The 16,579-nt window shown below is 34.4% G+C and overlaps 1 protein-coding gene across 2 annotated transcripts in view; it reads right to left on the bottom strand.

Annotated features, from left to right (window-relative positions):
• Window positions 1-2,646: 2,646 nt before the first annotated feature.
• The window catches only part of LOC106068453 (NEDD4-like E3 ubiquitin-protein ligase WWP1), a 31,682-nt gene continuing 17,749 nt past the window's right edge, over window positions 2,647-16,579 (bottom strand). For both annotated transcript variants that reach the window (XM_013227817.2, XM_013227816.2), the window contains exons 15-20: window positions 16,028-16,161; window positions 15,345-15,485; window positions 14,976-15,096; window positions 9,649-9,753; window positions 6,542-6,638; window positions 2,647-6,242 (exon numbers count right to left, since the gene is read on the bottom strand). In XM_013227817.2, the coding sequence (XP_013083271.1) occupies window positions 6,070-6,242; window positions 6,542-6,638; window positions 9,649-9,753; window positions 14,976-15,096; window positions 15,345-15,485; window positions 16,028-16,161 (771 nt within the window). In that variant the 3' untranslated portion in view covers window positions 2,647-6,069. The remainder of the gene's footprint in view (window positions 6,243-6,541; window positions 6,639-9,648; window positions 9,754-14,975; window positions 15,097-15,344; window positions 15,486-16,027; window positions 16,162-16,579) is intronic.

Genomic DNA, 16,579 nt, shown 5'->3' with positions numbered 1-16,579 from the left:
TATAAATAGTCTACGTGATAACTGGAAACCAGTGATTCCCAAAACGGTCTATATAGACCCCTGGGGTCTAAAAATGTTGTAAAATGTTTTACATGTTTCGGATGTTCCTTCAGAGTAGAAGATAGTTTACTTCCTAGTCCAAACCTCCCGCAGGACGACGGGGGATGGGAGCGGGCAGGGTTTGAACCCTCGACCGTCGATAAATCCGAACGACAGTCCAGCGCGCAAACCGCACGACCAGGCAGCCATTCTACGAAGACCTCCAAGGGGTCTACGAAAAGAAATAATTAAATTGGGGGTCTATGAGATGTCCACGGGGGTCTACGATAATGGACTTCACTTAAGCAGGTCGTGACTTTAATTTTCACATCCCATTAATGTATTCATTTCATAAACTAATATATGATTTCTACCTTAGCTATAAATATTTATCCTGCTATTTAAACGAAAAAATTATTGTATTTAATTTAAATACTTATTTAAATAGCTCAATTTTGTCTACATGTAACTAATGTTTAACAAAAAGAAATGTAGATTGTACAGCGTTGATTATTTAAAAGTTGGGCTTCATTCCTTCCTTGTCAAACGAGCGCTTGTTTAAGAGCCTAGTTTATGACAATATGAAACCAATCACGCTGGAGGATCATTTGAGACGATGCCACCCTGAGATAAAAAGATAAAGGCTTGAAAAACTTTCGATCACTCAAAAATAAAGTTTAGAATAGGTTCCCGGTCACTTCATCCCCGGTCACTTCATCCCCGGTCATTTCATCCCCGGTCATTTCATCCCCGGTCACTTCATCCCCGGTCATTTCATCCCCGGTCACTTCATCCCCGGTCATTTCATCCCCGGTCACTTCATCCCCCGGAGACACGTTTCAAATAGGTTCCACGATTCAAGGTTTTGAAAAGAAGTGACTGTCTTTTGTCCTGGCTTGGTTAACATGCATGACTAGGTGCATGACTAGGTGCATGACTAGATGCATGACTAGATGCATGACTAGGTGCATGACTAGGTGCATGACTAGATGCATGACTAGAGGCATGACTAGATGCATGACTAGATGCATGACTAGAGGCATGACTAGATGCATGACTAGGTGCATGACTAGAGGCATGACTAGGTGCATGGCTAGGTGCATGACTAGATGCATGACTAGATGCATGACTAGATGCATGCCTAGGTGCATGACTAGGTGAATGACTAGGTACATGACTAGATGCATGACTAGGTACATGACTAGATGCATGACTAGATGCCTGACTAGGTGCATGACTAGATGCCTGACTAGGTGCATGACTAGGTACATGACTAGATGCATGACTAGGTGCATGACTAGGTGCATGACTAGGTACATGACTAGATGCATGACTAGGTGCATGACTAGATGCAAGACTAGGTACATGACTAGATGCACGACTAGGTGCATTACTAGATGCATAACTAGGTGCATGACTAGATGCATGACTAGGTGCATGACTAGATGCATAACTAGGTGCATGACTAGGTGCATGACCCGTAGGACGTTATCATTTTCATTTATGAAGTAACGTCTGTATTATACAAGATAAGAAGAAGGGTGTTGTGTGTTGTCTAACTCTTACACCGCTTCACTAGTTATAACGCGAGTCCGTAAATATCCAAAGCAGTGGCGTCGCTATGAATTTTCCATCATTAGGGGGCCCAAAGTGTGGAAAATTACCCCCCCCCCCTTTTTTTTTAAGTTGAAAAACGTATCTTACCTACGTTAGGGCCCCCTGACCTTTTTCTCTGATGGATTGGTACCATGACATTTAATTTTTGTATGTTTACGAGATGTGAAATAGAGAGCCGAGAAAACTACAAGTGGACTCTTGAATTTAGAATCTACCAGAAATAGTGAACGGATCTTTATTTGTTTGTGGAACATGATAATAAGCCAACGTATTTGATTTATAAAGAAAGTAAGGATATTTAAAAAAAAAAAAAAAAAAAAAAAAAACGACATTATAAACTAAATATGGCGGCATTCTTGGTTTTAGCCTCGAATAGAAAAATATTCTTAAAATACGCTTAGAGATTGAATGATCGATGGGAATATTTACCAAAAAGAAACAAGAAAATGACTCGTTGGTATAGCTAGCTACAATTTTGCGCACAATTACATATTAATTACAGAAATGAAGCAATTTTCCGATGCGTTAAAAAAAAAAAGATGACACTCAATTTTTCATTAATTAATCATTAATGTAAGTACTGGGTCCACATGTTTCTAATAAAATTATTTCAGGTCAATTTCATTTCGTTTTTGAACATTTTCGGTCATGTGGCCCTCCACACGAGTGTCGGAAATTAAAATGGCCCGCAGGTCGAATTAGGTTGGGCATCACTGGTCTATATCTACAAGCCCGAGCCATAATCTTCTCCTATCATGTACCCGTATCCTGCAACGTCATTCGTCTGACTATGTCGCTACTTTTGACCGTCGCTAAAAACACTGCACAATATATTTATTAATAGAACTAACCTAATCTCTAAACTAAACTAGGTTGCTACACTATTAATATACTTTCTATTAATCTTATCCAAGACTGACCTATATAAACAAGCGCTATCAAGCAACAAAAAAAAAAAGCAATCATGAACAAAGAAAGGCAACTCCAACATTAAAGTTTGAAATAAAACCATGTTTAATTTCCTGTTTATCAATTTACACATGACATGAAACTAGAAAGTGGTTAGAATAAAATCTAAAAAAAAACTCATTGTATGATGTCACTCAGTCAGCTGGCTGGCAAAGTATACACTGACAAACTCATCACTAAACACATACATAAGTTGGAATCTTATTGTTACCTCCCTTTACGCACATTAGATGAAATACTTTTATGAATATCCCCCGACCAAAAAAATTCCAAGTCAGGTTTTTAAGCCCAGCTTTAGATTGCATTTGGAAGGCTGGCTGGTCGTGTGGTACGTACATTTGTAACTTTAGACTCATTCGATGGTACAGGGTTCGAACCCTACCCACCGCCATCCCCCAGTGTAGGCCTACTACAGAAGGTTCTGCCAAGGATGTAATGATCTTCAAATCTGAAGGAGCATCCAAAACATGTCAAGCAAAACTAAACTATGTGTCAAGTTGGATAACTTCATGTTACATTCATTTTATTTCTTTAAATAACGATACTAAGTATCTAATATTCATAACGGTTTGGACCTATCAGAAGCATTTAGAGTTTATTTATAAGAATAGCAATTTAAGACTATTTCTTAAACCACAACTATAGTCTAAATAGTACATATATTATTAATAACTTTTTACAAACCCAAAACTGGCTTTCGGATGGCAGTTTCTAATAACAATTTTTTTAAAATTAAATTCTTTGTATTAAAATAAATAGAGTAGTAGCTGGACACATTTACAGACACAAAAATATATTTTTTTTTATTGGATGGGTTTTCGGTTCATGCTGATACTGTATCAACACTTAACAGCTTTCTCCAGCCTACTGGGTGATCTCAACTAATTGGGTCATAGCGAGTATCAACATTGACTCTCAGTGGTTTGAAACACTTTACTCAAATTTCTGAATCCTTAACTTTTATCATCGTTTCTACGCTAGTGATGACAAGCTAAAAGTAGCAACCTCCCCCCAGTTAAAACAGATGTTGATTTAAGACGAATCAGACTCATTCCAATAGAACTAAGAAATGTTATCCCAGATGAATCACAGACTCATTTCAAAGAAAACTTATGTTTAGCTGTTGTTTTTTTTTAAATAACATTGTGAGATATAAAAAAAAATGTGTTCTTAAGCTGTCAAACAAAAAGACCATTTATTGCCGTATAAACCAAATCACGGCCTCAAATATGTTATCATTTAGAATTGTCCAGTCGCACATAACAGAGAAACTCTCGACACTAAACACTACAAAATGATCCAGGCATTCCGGCATGTACTCACACGTACTGTTTTAGATGTGCACACATACACCGCACTAACAAAACCTCGTAAGCAATCATTTTAATGTCAATTTTTAAAAAATACAAATAACAATCCATAGAAACATTCTAGTCATTATCATAGGAAATCTATTTACAATCACCAAAGTTGAGAAAACAAGAGGAGGTAACACTGGTAGTCAAAGAAATTTAAATTACTTCTCTTTTACCCATACAGTTCCCTCGTACATCTCAAAATTAAAAAAAAAAAAAAAAAAAGGTTTAAAAAAAAATGTTTGCATTGACTTCAAAAACTTTTTTTTTTTTTGCGTTTTCTGGGAAAGTGGTTTGCTCGCTTGTGAAGGTCGTAGAGACAGTGCGTTTCGATGAGTCCTAGGGACCTACAGATTTGATAAGGACAAGCCTGCAGTTTAATAATGCATACAAGTTTGCCAAATGTAATAGTTAATTTCAAGATCTGAAGGACTGATTTATGAAAGAACCCCCATCCCTTTTTTTTGCCTTCTTCAAAGCTAGAATTGCTGTCCCAAGTAAAAAAAAACAAAAAAATGAAAGAAAAACATTTTGACATTTGTTCAACAACATGAAGATTCCGATGTTGCCAGATAATCTTAAGTTGACCTGGCTGGCACGCTTTAAAGAAAATAACAGTGGACACTAACAAGGTTAATTAGTCGGCTGAATTGTGTATATAAAAAAAAACAAAAAAAAAACAGCACTTTACTTGTAACCAGGTCACAACATTGGAAATGACCAGATTAGAAAGCGAACTCTAATTAAACCTGGTCAGTATTGCATACAGGTAACAGCAATGTGGACATTACCTCCCCTTCCAACGTCGTCAAAGTAACAGCTATATACAGATATATATAATATATATATATAAATAACACTCTATAATAAGTCTTTTTATTTTAAGTAAACAAGAAGTCAACATGATTCCATCTGCTTATCATATCAAAAATAGAATAGGTGGCTAGATGGTACATAAGAATGCTCTCCATATTACAATAGCTTGAGAATGTAATCAAACTTACAGCCACTTCAAAACTAAGATCAAGAAACAAAACAAAAAGATGGTATTGTTGAATGAATTTCAAAAGTTGTATCTATTCCTCTGTATATTTGTTTCGTTACTATTAGTCCTAATAAGTAATTATATGTAAACTTACATGGAGATAATAATTATGGACATCAAATTCTGCTTTACAGATGCAGAGCTCGAAATGTTAGTCCAGTGACTACATTACAGAATTTTAAAATGTGTCTGGTTACTGGTTCCATAACGTTGTTATTGCTGGAAATTATTATGGATATAAGCACTCCACTACTAATAAAATGATTCCAATGGCGACTGAAAAAGGCCACAGACCCACAGTCAAATCTACATTACTTGTAGATTGTTTTGAGTTTTGAAGCATCAAGATTTTTCTATTCACTAAATGTCTTCTAATCCAAGTTTATCTTGTTAGAAAGTTACTTTTAAGAATGAATGAATACATTTTATGAAACCAAAGATTTGAAAAACACTTCATCAAAGACATGACTATAAATAAAATTGTAGGCAATAAGAGTATCACAAACAGAAACTGGTGTAAGAAGGATGAATAGTAAAGAACTGTAACAATGTTGTCAGAGGGTCAAGGACAAAAGACAACTGTCTGAAGTCAGTTCTGTTCTTTGAAATTAGTCAAAAAGATCTTTCAATACTCGGTCCTCGTCTGAAATTGTTAAATGCTTTTGACCTTTTCAGATATTTGAAACTTACAATTGAGAAAATGTATTTCATCTAACCAATTAGTTAGCATTTCATTTATATGCAAAGAGAAACATTGAATCAGAAAAAGAATGTTTTGTTTTCTATTCAGTTTTTGAAAACCAAATAAAAGTACCATAAAATTTTGTACAAATGATGGATGAAGACAACATAAAAGTAACCGAAGGAAAACATTATAATTGTGATTCTTTTTGGAACTTGCAAAGAAAAGAAACATTGCCAGGTAAAAAGAATGAAGCCTGCTCATGTGACAGACAGTTTATTTAAAAGAATGTATATCACATAGATTGACTTGACTCTGAAAGGATGGTCCGATGTTATTTTGCATTAAGATTAACACAGATATTATTCTTGTCCAAAGCCTTCTGTCTCTTCAATGGCGTAATTCAGCTTCTCGACCAACTGTTCATAACTCCGATACGGGGGCAAATCTAACCGGTTGAAACAAGTGTGGGAGCGCGGCAACCAAGTCTCCTTCCCCACCTTTTCTATACAAAATCGTTGCGGCCCATTGCTTCCTGTAAAAGACAACGGCAAATCTCAGTTGGACAGAATGTTTCAATTTCTGTACACAAAAGGCACAATGGGACTGAACTATATAATTACAAATACAGAAATAAAATAAATCTTTAAGCACGTGTTTATAAAGATTTAAAAAAAAAAACTAATGCTAAACTTAAAAAAAAGCTCTATAATGATTCTAAAGATTATTAATTCTAAAATAAGAAGAGCTCTAAAAAGATTCTAAAGATTGTTTACCTTAAACTTAAGAAGAGCTCTAAAAAGTTTCTAAAGATAAGTTAACCCGAACCCTTACCCATTAGTTCTGCAAATCCTCCAACAGGAAGTCGGCAAGTGCCAGTCACAAATTGTAATAACCTGGTCCTCTTTTCATTGTCTATCTCTCTCACCATCTGGAGAATACAGTGTTACATTTCACATACTCTATGAAGTTTTCTAATAATAATGCTAGTTAAACACTTAAACTTCTTGTTATGATCAACTGTGCGCTCTTTCAGTCACGTCAGAGCATATATCTCTTAATAAATATTGAATAAGCTTTTGCATGTAGATCTAGAAACTTTACTGGAGAGACTTGGAAATAAAACTTTGAAAAAAAAAAATCAAGAGATTCCCCTGACATAAATCACTTGCCTAAAAAAAAAATCAAAAGAGATTCCCCTGTCATAAATTACTTGCCTTAAAAAAAAAATCAAAAGAGATTCCCCTGACATAAATCACTTGCCTAAAAAAAATCAAAAGAGATTCCCCTGTCATAAATCACTTGCCTAAAAAAAAAAACAAGAGATTCCCCTGTCATAAATCACTTGCCTAAAAAAAAATCAAAAGAGATTCCCCTGTCATAAATCACTTGCCTAAAAAAAATCAAAAGAGATTCCCCTGTCATAAATCACGTGCCTAAAAAAAAATCAAGAGATTCCCCTGTCATAAATCACTTGCCTAAAAAAAAAATCAAAAGAGATTTCCCTGTCATAAATCACTTGCCTAAAAAAAAATCAAGAGATTCCCCTGTCATAAATCACTTGCCTAAAAAAAATCAAAAGAGATTCCCCTGTCATAAATCACTTGCCTAAAAAAAATCAAAAGAGATTCCCCTGTCATAAATCACGTGCCTAAAAAAAAAATCAAGAGATTCCCCTGTCATAAATCACTTGCCTAAAAAAAAAATCAAAAGAGATTTCCCTGTCATAAATCACTTGCCTAAAAATAAATCAAGAGATTCCCCTGTCATAAATCACTTGCCTAAAAAAAAAATCAAAAGAGATTCCCCTGTCATAAATCACTTGCCTAAAAAAAATCAAAAGAGATTCCTCTGTCATAAATCACTTGCCTAAAAAAAAAAATCAAAAGAGATTCCCCTGTCATAAATCACTAGCCTAAAAAAAAAATCAAGAGAAATTCCCCTGACATAAATAACTAGCCTAAAAGAAAATCTGAAAATTTGGTTAAAATACAACAGTTTATGAAATCCTGTTTCCAAAGTCAGCCAGACCAATTTCATGACAAGACCTCAACCAGAATTATTGCATATCAGAGTAGCTTCAAGGATTGGTTCCTAGTTGTTAAGAGATATCACACATCATGCTGTACACCTAAATCTACCACTAAACATATAGGAGCTTCAAGTATTATTTAGCTTGATTATTTAGCTAAAGGTTCATACGACTTTTGTGAACCATATTCCAGCCATTGGCCAGACTAACTAATGTCTACAACACTAAGTTACAGGGTTCATACGACTTTTGTAAACCATATTCTAGTCATTTGCCAGAATATCTAATGTCTACTACACAATGTTACAGGGTTCATGCAACATTTGTAAACCATATTCCAGCCATTGGCCAGACTAACTTATGTCTAGCCCACAAACCCTAATTTTTCCATAATATTTTATTAAAGACAGGAAACAATGTATGGTGAAAGAGTCCACTATTTATAAACACATATTTAGTACTAGCGACAAGAAGCCTAATTGAAAACATAATGTGAGCATTATATTTCAGTTGTTTAAAAGAAAATGAATTTCCTACAAGATCTAGACATATATGTAGGCAAGAAATGCAGTTGTGTTTACATATTTTTTTTTAAATACAAGTCTGATTTCATGGTTTCCTACAAAGGTTATGAATGAGATCAGCTGATCCAAATTTACTTCACAACTGAATGAGGCCATTTATGTTTGCAGCCTTCTAATAAGAATAAATTAACTAAACCCTAGATCTGATATATAAATTAAGATTTTTTTTTTATTCGTTATAATTTAGTTTAAAATTAGAAAGTGTCTATTCAAAACTCATGATGTATGATTAGAGAAAATGCATAATCTACAAACAATATTTTATTTTGAATTTGGATTTCAATATTATAAAAGCATTTAGTAGAAGTGACTCAAACTAAAGACTAGATCAGGGGTTCTCAACCTGTGGGTTGCGACCCCCTTGGAGGTCGATTGACAATTTGCCAGGGGTCGCCAGAGACCATCGAAAAATGAATAGTTTTGTCTATTCTTCTATTGCTGTGTGTCTGAGCGGATGGGGGTAGGGTGGGGGGTTGCGGCAGAGTGTGGGATTGAAAAGAGGGGTCGCCGAGCTTAAAAGGTTGAGAACCGCTGGACTAGATCAAGCTAGTCTAGTTATTCTGTTTCAATTTTATTTGACCCCCAATAAAATATCTTCCTGTCCTTGCCCTATTACTTAACTACGAAATTTATTTTAATTTTTTAGGTTTCTTGACTAAGAATAAGAAATTCTAATTTCAGTTCAGATTATAAAAGTCAGCTACTGAGAGATGATTTAATCTAATTTCAGTTCAGATTATAAAAGTCAGCTAATGAGAGATGATTTAATCTAATTTCAGTTCAGATTATAAAAGTCAGCTAATGAGAGATGATTTAATCTAATTTCAGTTCAAATTATAAAAGTCAGCTAATGAGAGATGATTTAATCTAATTTCAGTTCAGATTATAAAAGTCAGCTAATGAGAGATGATTTAATCTAATTTCAGTTCAGATTATAAAAGTCAGCTAATGAGAGATGATTTAATCTAATTTCAGTCCAGATTATAAAAGTCAGCTAATGAGAGATGATTTAATCTAATTTCAGTTCAGATTATAAAATTCAGCTAATGAGAGATTACATGTTACCAGCTGTGATCTCTTACTGAAAATTTTGTCACGAATGTCACTGTCATGGCTGACAAACTTGCATCAAAGTTCATAGAAATCTCTGGGCAAAAAAAAATTTGCCACTTAGTGTGTCTGACTTTAAAAAATTATAAGTCCAGACCTGTATTAAAATTTGAAATCACTGTAAATTTATTTCTTGGGAAATTCACCCTTTTGTTCACACTTTCAGAGTGGGTACAAATCTTACGCAAATAAATGAAACCCAATAAACTACACACCTTCCAAAACCAAACAACTTGTTTGCTGTTGCGCTGATAATGACGATAGATTGTGTTCCTTTCCCAATCGTCCACATCAATTTCTTGCATTCCACATAACATCAACTGAATAAGAAGAAACATGAAGGAGTTAAGTTAATCCAATCAATAAATACAATCTAATTCTAGATCTAAAATATAAATCAAAATTGATTCTTTAATGCCAAAAGACTGCACTGAAACCATCTCCCAGATAACCCCTTCAAGCACTGGTCCACAAAAGAGATAAGGATCAGAGCACAACTGAACTTGCTTATAGCATGATAGATGGGCTATACAAAAGAAAGTTTTGTGTGTAAATTAACAAGCTGGTCTGCTTCTGTTTTCAGTGTTTGCAAATGTACACTAAAACAACATTGTTTCCACAATCTCCTCTCAGAGTGAACTAGCTTCTAGTTATCTATTTAAAAAGTAAAAAAGTTAAGTCCCCCTTTCAGACCTTGTGGTCTACAGCAGGGGTCGGCAACCTTTTGAGTCTGAAGAGCCAAAAATTAAAATTTACAAATTTTCGAAGCTTTTAAAGAGCCGCACATTTTTTTTTTCTTGCCAACTATAAATGGTACTCTCATAAAGTTTTTTAAAAATAAAAAAAAAAATATATATTTTTTCATTCATAAGAAAAGTAGTTATTTATTCACATAAAAATTGTGTTTGTCACATTATATATATATGTATATGTATATTACTTTATCGGGTAATAACTTACTATTTAAATATAAAATTAACAATCAACCATTTACTTACAACACCAACATGTACATCAATAACAAACAATTTAGCGAACAAAATAAATCAATGAATGCGATGGCTTTGCATGGTTATTCAAATAGAAAACTTAAACTTTACTAAACAATGTAACTTGTACTTCAAATACAATATAAAAAAAAAACAATTACATACATTTGAAAGAACAAATTCAATGGGTGCGATGGCTTTACATGGTTATTCAAATAGAAAACTTAAACTTTACTAAACAATATAACTTCTATTTAAAATAGGAAAGCAATTACATATATTTGAGCGAACAAATTCAATGAGAAAATTGGCTTTGCATGGTTCTAGAGAGTTTGGATAAATTTGGCTCATAACTTGTTATTTTTAGTTTCAAACAAGACTCTAAATTTTCATTTGTTAGTTGGCTTCTTACTTTGCTTTTAATTATATTCATGCAAGAGAACGCTTGCTCGCACGAATATGTAGATCCAAAGATAGTCAGCACTCCAAATGCCAGCTTCTTCACTTCACTGTAGTAATCTGGAAGACTATTCCATGTGTCGAATATAAGTGACTCAACTTTCGGCATTTCTTTTAAAGCTGTCCACTTTTTTTGTGCTACATACATACATTTCTGGACCTCCAACTCTTCCAACTTGCTTTTCATTTCTGTAAATTTTCCACTCCACAAAGCTTTACCTTTCAAATCAATCAATTGCATTTCTAGAGATCCAGCATCAATTTCAAATGGCTCAATGTGGATTTCGTTACAATTTGTGTTGAGAGGATTAACTATGAATGCTAGAGTGGTTTTGTTTGTTTTGAATTGTTGAAATCTGTCAGCAAATTCATCTTTAATTTTTTTAATAACTGTGCTGAAATAATTAGTGTCAACAGTTGCATTGGTTTTATCGCGATATTGCTTTAGAAATGGAAAATGGAGTAATTTACTACTCTGAATGTCTTCTACAAAAACAGTCAATTTTCCTTCAAAACAAACTAATTCTTCCACCAAAACATAGGCTGGGTTTCCCTTTCCTTGCAGTTTTAGATTCAGCTCATTTAATTTCTCTGTAATATCAACCATAAAGTAAAATGTTTGCAACCATTTGTCGTTCTCTAATTCAGGGTGATTAATGCCTTTATCATTTAGGAAAGAATTTATTTCATTCAAGCACACAGCAAAACGTTTCAACACTTTACCTTTGGAAAGCCATCGCACTTTATTGTGAAGAAGAAGGTCGGAATACTGAGTCTCCATTTCGTTTAAGAATTCTTTAAACTGACGATGATAGAGTGCTTTTGACAAGATGCTGTTAACAATCTTGATTACCAAATTCATGACCTCAACAACTTCGGCTGGAAATGTTTGGGCACAAAGCGCTTCTTGGTGTATAATGCAGTGAAACGTAAGAATTTCATGGTTTATTTTGCTCCGAAGAATCGTAGTAGCTCCTTTATTTTTTCCTGTCATACTGCTGGCTCCATCAGTAGCTATTGAAACAATTTTATTTAAATCAATCTTATTGTCTTTAAGGCATGTTTGCACGGCATTTGCTATATCTTCCCCTCTAGTTTGTCCCAAGAGCGGTAATAATCCTAGAAGTTCTTCTTTTGGACCTTGGGAAGACATATACCTGACAAAAAGGACAACTTGTACGGTGTCTTTTATGTCGCAAGACTCATCTATGGCAAGTGATAAGGCAGAAGAAAGTTGAATATCTTCCACCTGCATATATGTTACATTTGAAGACATTTTAGCTATTCTATCTTGTACTGTTTTAGCGAACAGTAGCAAATCTTTGATTCTTTTCAATATTTCTGGTTTGTTTTTGAAATCACGAAACAGTTCTTCAGATGCTTGTATGAAGCAATCTTTGACATACTCACCATCTGTGAATGGTTTGCCTTTTTTTTGCAATTTCAAGTGATACCGTAAAGCTTGCTAGATTAACATTACTTGTAGATTGAGTCCAGTTACTTAACATGAAACTTGATTGCTGTCTACGTTCTTGGAGCTCGTCAACAGCTTTTTTTCGTTCTTCGCCTGCTGGATATTTACTAGCAAACTGAGTATGTTTTTTAGTGAAGTGTCTCTCTAAATTTGATTTCTTATTGTGTGCGAGTTTTTCATGGCAAATGAGGCAAATCGGAATGCCATCTGAGTTGCAGATGAAAGCGAAAGACTCTGTCCAATCCCGATTAAATTCTCGATTCTCTTCTTCAGTAGTTCTTCTCTTTCTTTTTATAGATGCCATGATTGCGGTAAATGAACAAAACAATTTTAATATCAATATATTTACCAAAGTCTCTTCTCTCCTTAAAACAGTTAATACTCTACAATCTTCCCCTTTTCTTCTTTATCGAACTATCTAATTCTAAGCTTATGGAAATTCCACAACCTTGTCCTAATTTTAAACTAACTTGTAATAAATTTAATCTACGACCTTGCTACCAGTTATTGTTCTAAAAATAAACCAGACAAAATTGTTTTCAAATATATGACCTTGAAGATAACTCAGTTCTAACTCTTTTACTTGAAACAACAAACTCCACTTCACAGCCAAAGCCCGTGGAGTAGACGCCAAATAGTCTTGTGTCGAAAGCCAAATAAAACGTAATATAGAGAGCTTCCAACGGAAGGACGACAGTGACGACGCGTGTCACGGGGGAGGGGAGGGGTGGAAAGCGAGTACAAGTGGCTGAGAAATGTAATCGGTGCCAATTCATTGTTGATAGATAAAGAACGATTTTTTTTTCGATAAAAATAAAATTTGCGTAAGGAACTAAAGAGCCACAGCTTCCAGTCTAAGGAGCCGCATGTGGCTCGCGAGCCGCAGGTTGCCGACCCCGGGTCTACAGGGCAGATGATGTAAAGGTCATCCGATTCTGTGGCCTACGGTCAACGAGGGCGTCATGTGGCCAGCACAACGACCAACCGCCTTTACTTTTCCCCAACTAATGTCAGGTACCCATTAGAGCTGGGTAGACTCAGAGGCACCCAAGGATCCTGAAATAAAAATCCCAGTCTTCAACAGGATTCGAACCCGGGACCCCCAGTTCAGAAACCAAGCGCTCTACCGCTCAGCCACAGCACCTCCAATCTATTTTAAAAAGGAGCTTCGAATTCATGTCAATGTTATCAACTCAATAATGTGGGTATGATCGAGTGATTTTTAAACCCACGGGTTTTAAGTTTGCATCCTTGTATAGACTGAAATTGAATTTATGAGAATTTTTTTATGCACCCAGCACCTAACATTCGCTCCACTTGACATCTGTTGTGGAAGTAAAGAAATCTCAGAGAGGGTGTTCGGCACCACTAAGCATGAAATGCTCTGGATTAAAGTTGTCAGTGATTGCTTCAACAACAACACAACCCCTCTCTCCCTGAGCTCACAAAGTGACATGTACTTTAATTTAATGTTTAAGAAATAAGAAAACTGATGGTCTGAAAGGCTGCCATTGGATGGTAAATGTCACTTTTTTTATGACAGCCCCACAGAAGACGGCAAAGGAAAACAAATAACAAGAAGTTTTGAAACTACATGTAGATTATCTTTCTTTTTTTTTTTAGGACTTAAATTTTCAATTTTTTTTTTACAAGTAATTACTTTAAAAATGTGCATTTGTAGACCTATTAATTAAAAAAAAAAAACACATCCGTTTTTTTTTTAAATTAATACATTTCTCAGGAATTTTTGTGGAGATTCGCTCTTGTAACAAGTTGTATACATTTACATCTGATCATTTAATTTGAGTTTTCTTAGCATCAATGATGGTGGTCTACCATTTATCATTCGATTCAGTTCTTACATTATTCCAATGAGCTTTGCCATATTTTTTTTTTTAATTCCAGTGCACTCTTTGTTTCCAACTTTTTAATTTCTGAACCCAAGAAGAGAATGCAAGCTAACAGCAGGGCCTGCCTTAGGCATAGGCAAACTAGGCAGTCCCCTAGGGCCTCCGATTAGTGGGGGCCTCATATAGGACTCAGAAAAAATATGTTTTAGAGAAAAAAATTTAAAAGCAACATGGATCAAATCTCAGACATTGCAGACCTCACAAATGTTTAGATCTACTTGTTACACTACATATGTTAGTAGACCATTGTTTCTTACTTTTGGTGAAATGTTAAAATGTTATTTCTAGCCTGATGATCATAAATCATCCATGAATCATATTCATGCTATCAGCACTTAAATTGAGCTGAAAAAATTGGTTTATGACATCTGTACGAATGTTTAAGAAGCTTATGAAACGCTAATTTAACATTACGGATATTGCGCTTTAAGAATGTAATTAATTTGTTGATTTAGTTATAAATAATAAATAAAGGTTTTTATTCACTGTATATTTATCCGTCTTAATTTTTCAGTTTAATTGGGGCCAACTAATTCACCTTTCCTGGGGCCTCCAATTACCTAAGGCAGGCCCTGCTAATAGTAGATAGTTGTAGAAAAAAATATGTAAAGTATAATATTAATTTATATTTTTAAAAAATATCTAAAACCAATTGTCATTTAGTGATATGAATGTTAAAGACTGAGTCCTGAGTCTAGACTCAGACTCACCTCAAGTTCCCTCTCATCAAAGTACTGCAGCCACTGAAGTGGGACCACCTCATTGAATCCCTCAAGGAAAGCTTTGGTTTGGTCCTCGACTCCTCTGGTAAATCTCCAGTTGGTCATTAGGCTGGGAAACAACAGTGCAGCAAGAGTTAAAACAAAGTGTGATACAAGATAATGTTCTTAGGAAATTTACAGCAAAAGTTGTAGGATTAGAAAGAAAAATTAGTTTTCAAATGAACAACAATTGTATGATTAGAAAGAAAAATAAGTTTTCAAATGAACAATAATTGTAGGATTAGATAGAAAAATTTGACTTTAAATGAACAATATAGTAAGAAAGAAATTTGGTTTTCAAATGAACAAAATAATTACTTTAAGTATTCTTCTTTATTTTCTTCAGTGACCTTGATTTCACTGCCACCAGGCTTCAGGTCATGTTGTTCTACTTTACCCAAAATTTCAAAGTCAGCACAGAAGTAAAGTTCAAGGCCACAGTCCTCAATATTGTTTTCTCTGCGATACAAAATTGACATGAAAATGTTACAAACATGTTAACTGAAATATTCATAGAACAATTACCAATAATCATTTCATTCACAACATCCAACTGAATCCCAAAAGTCATCAATGATTATTAGTTGCTGTTTTTTGTAGCATTTCCATCCAAAGATTTAAAGTTTTTTAATTCCTTTTTTTTACTTTTAAAAGTGAGTTTTTCCCCCCAGATTTTTTGTCATGTGTTTTTTCAGACATCTTTGTCAGGTTTTTTTTTTTTTTTTTGAAGAGAGCTTAAGATTTCAAAACATGAAATTAGATTTTAAATTATTTTAAATGTGTGTTTTTGGCCCCCAATTTATTGAGATAAAAATTCTAATTCAAATTCTTAAAACAGTTTATTTCTGTCAATCTTTTTATTATTATTTTTTTTTAAATTATTCTTCAAAATTGGTTTAGTTATTTTCAACAGAAAATAATTTGTATTTTTGAGTTTTATTTAGTTCCTGGGATTAGGCATAGTGGAGTTGTGTGCTGGCAAGAGATATATAGACACTTACTTGACCCATAACAGAGATTGATAAAACTCAGAGTCTATAGTTTCCAGATCCTTGATGGTCAGTTTTTTGCTCAACATTCTCTTGTAAAATGGTAATGTGAAGCCACTGTCTATAAACTTGCCATGGTATAAAGCCTAAATCAAAGAAACACAATGGGTACTATCACGGCATAGAGAAGTAATGGATTACTTATACAGGGCCCGAAAACACCTTCCTTCAGGGAACAGTACCAGGAAAAAAAGAAGAGGCAGACAGAGAAAGCGATGGGAAGACAATATCAAAGAATGGATGGGCTCATCATTGAAAGAGATTCTATCCAAGTCTAAAAGATAGAGAGGAACGATGAATGAAGGTCAACAGATCTTGTGTGGTGCCCCAACCGTCCAACAGACTAATGGATAGGTGAGGTGAGGTGTGGTGAGCTAAAGCTAATTAGTTCAATGACATTCACAAACTTTTTCTTCTACAGCAATTAGTGTTTTAATCAGCTTTCAACATTTTTACAATTCTTATATATCAACTCACTCTGTCTGTCTGGTAAAAAGTTTGTAC

Source organism: Biomphalaria glabrata, chromosome 7, assembly GCF_947242115.1.
Source record: "Biomphalaria glabrata chromosome 7, xgBioGlab47.1, whole genome shotgun sequence".
Taxonomy (NCBI): domain Eukaryota; kingdom Metazoa; phylum Mollusca; class Gastropoda; family Planorbidae; genus Biomphalaria; species Biomphalaria glabrata.
The sequence above is the reverse complement of the archived record's forward strand: the minus strand, read 5'-3'. Positions and strand labels throughout refer to the sequence as shown.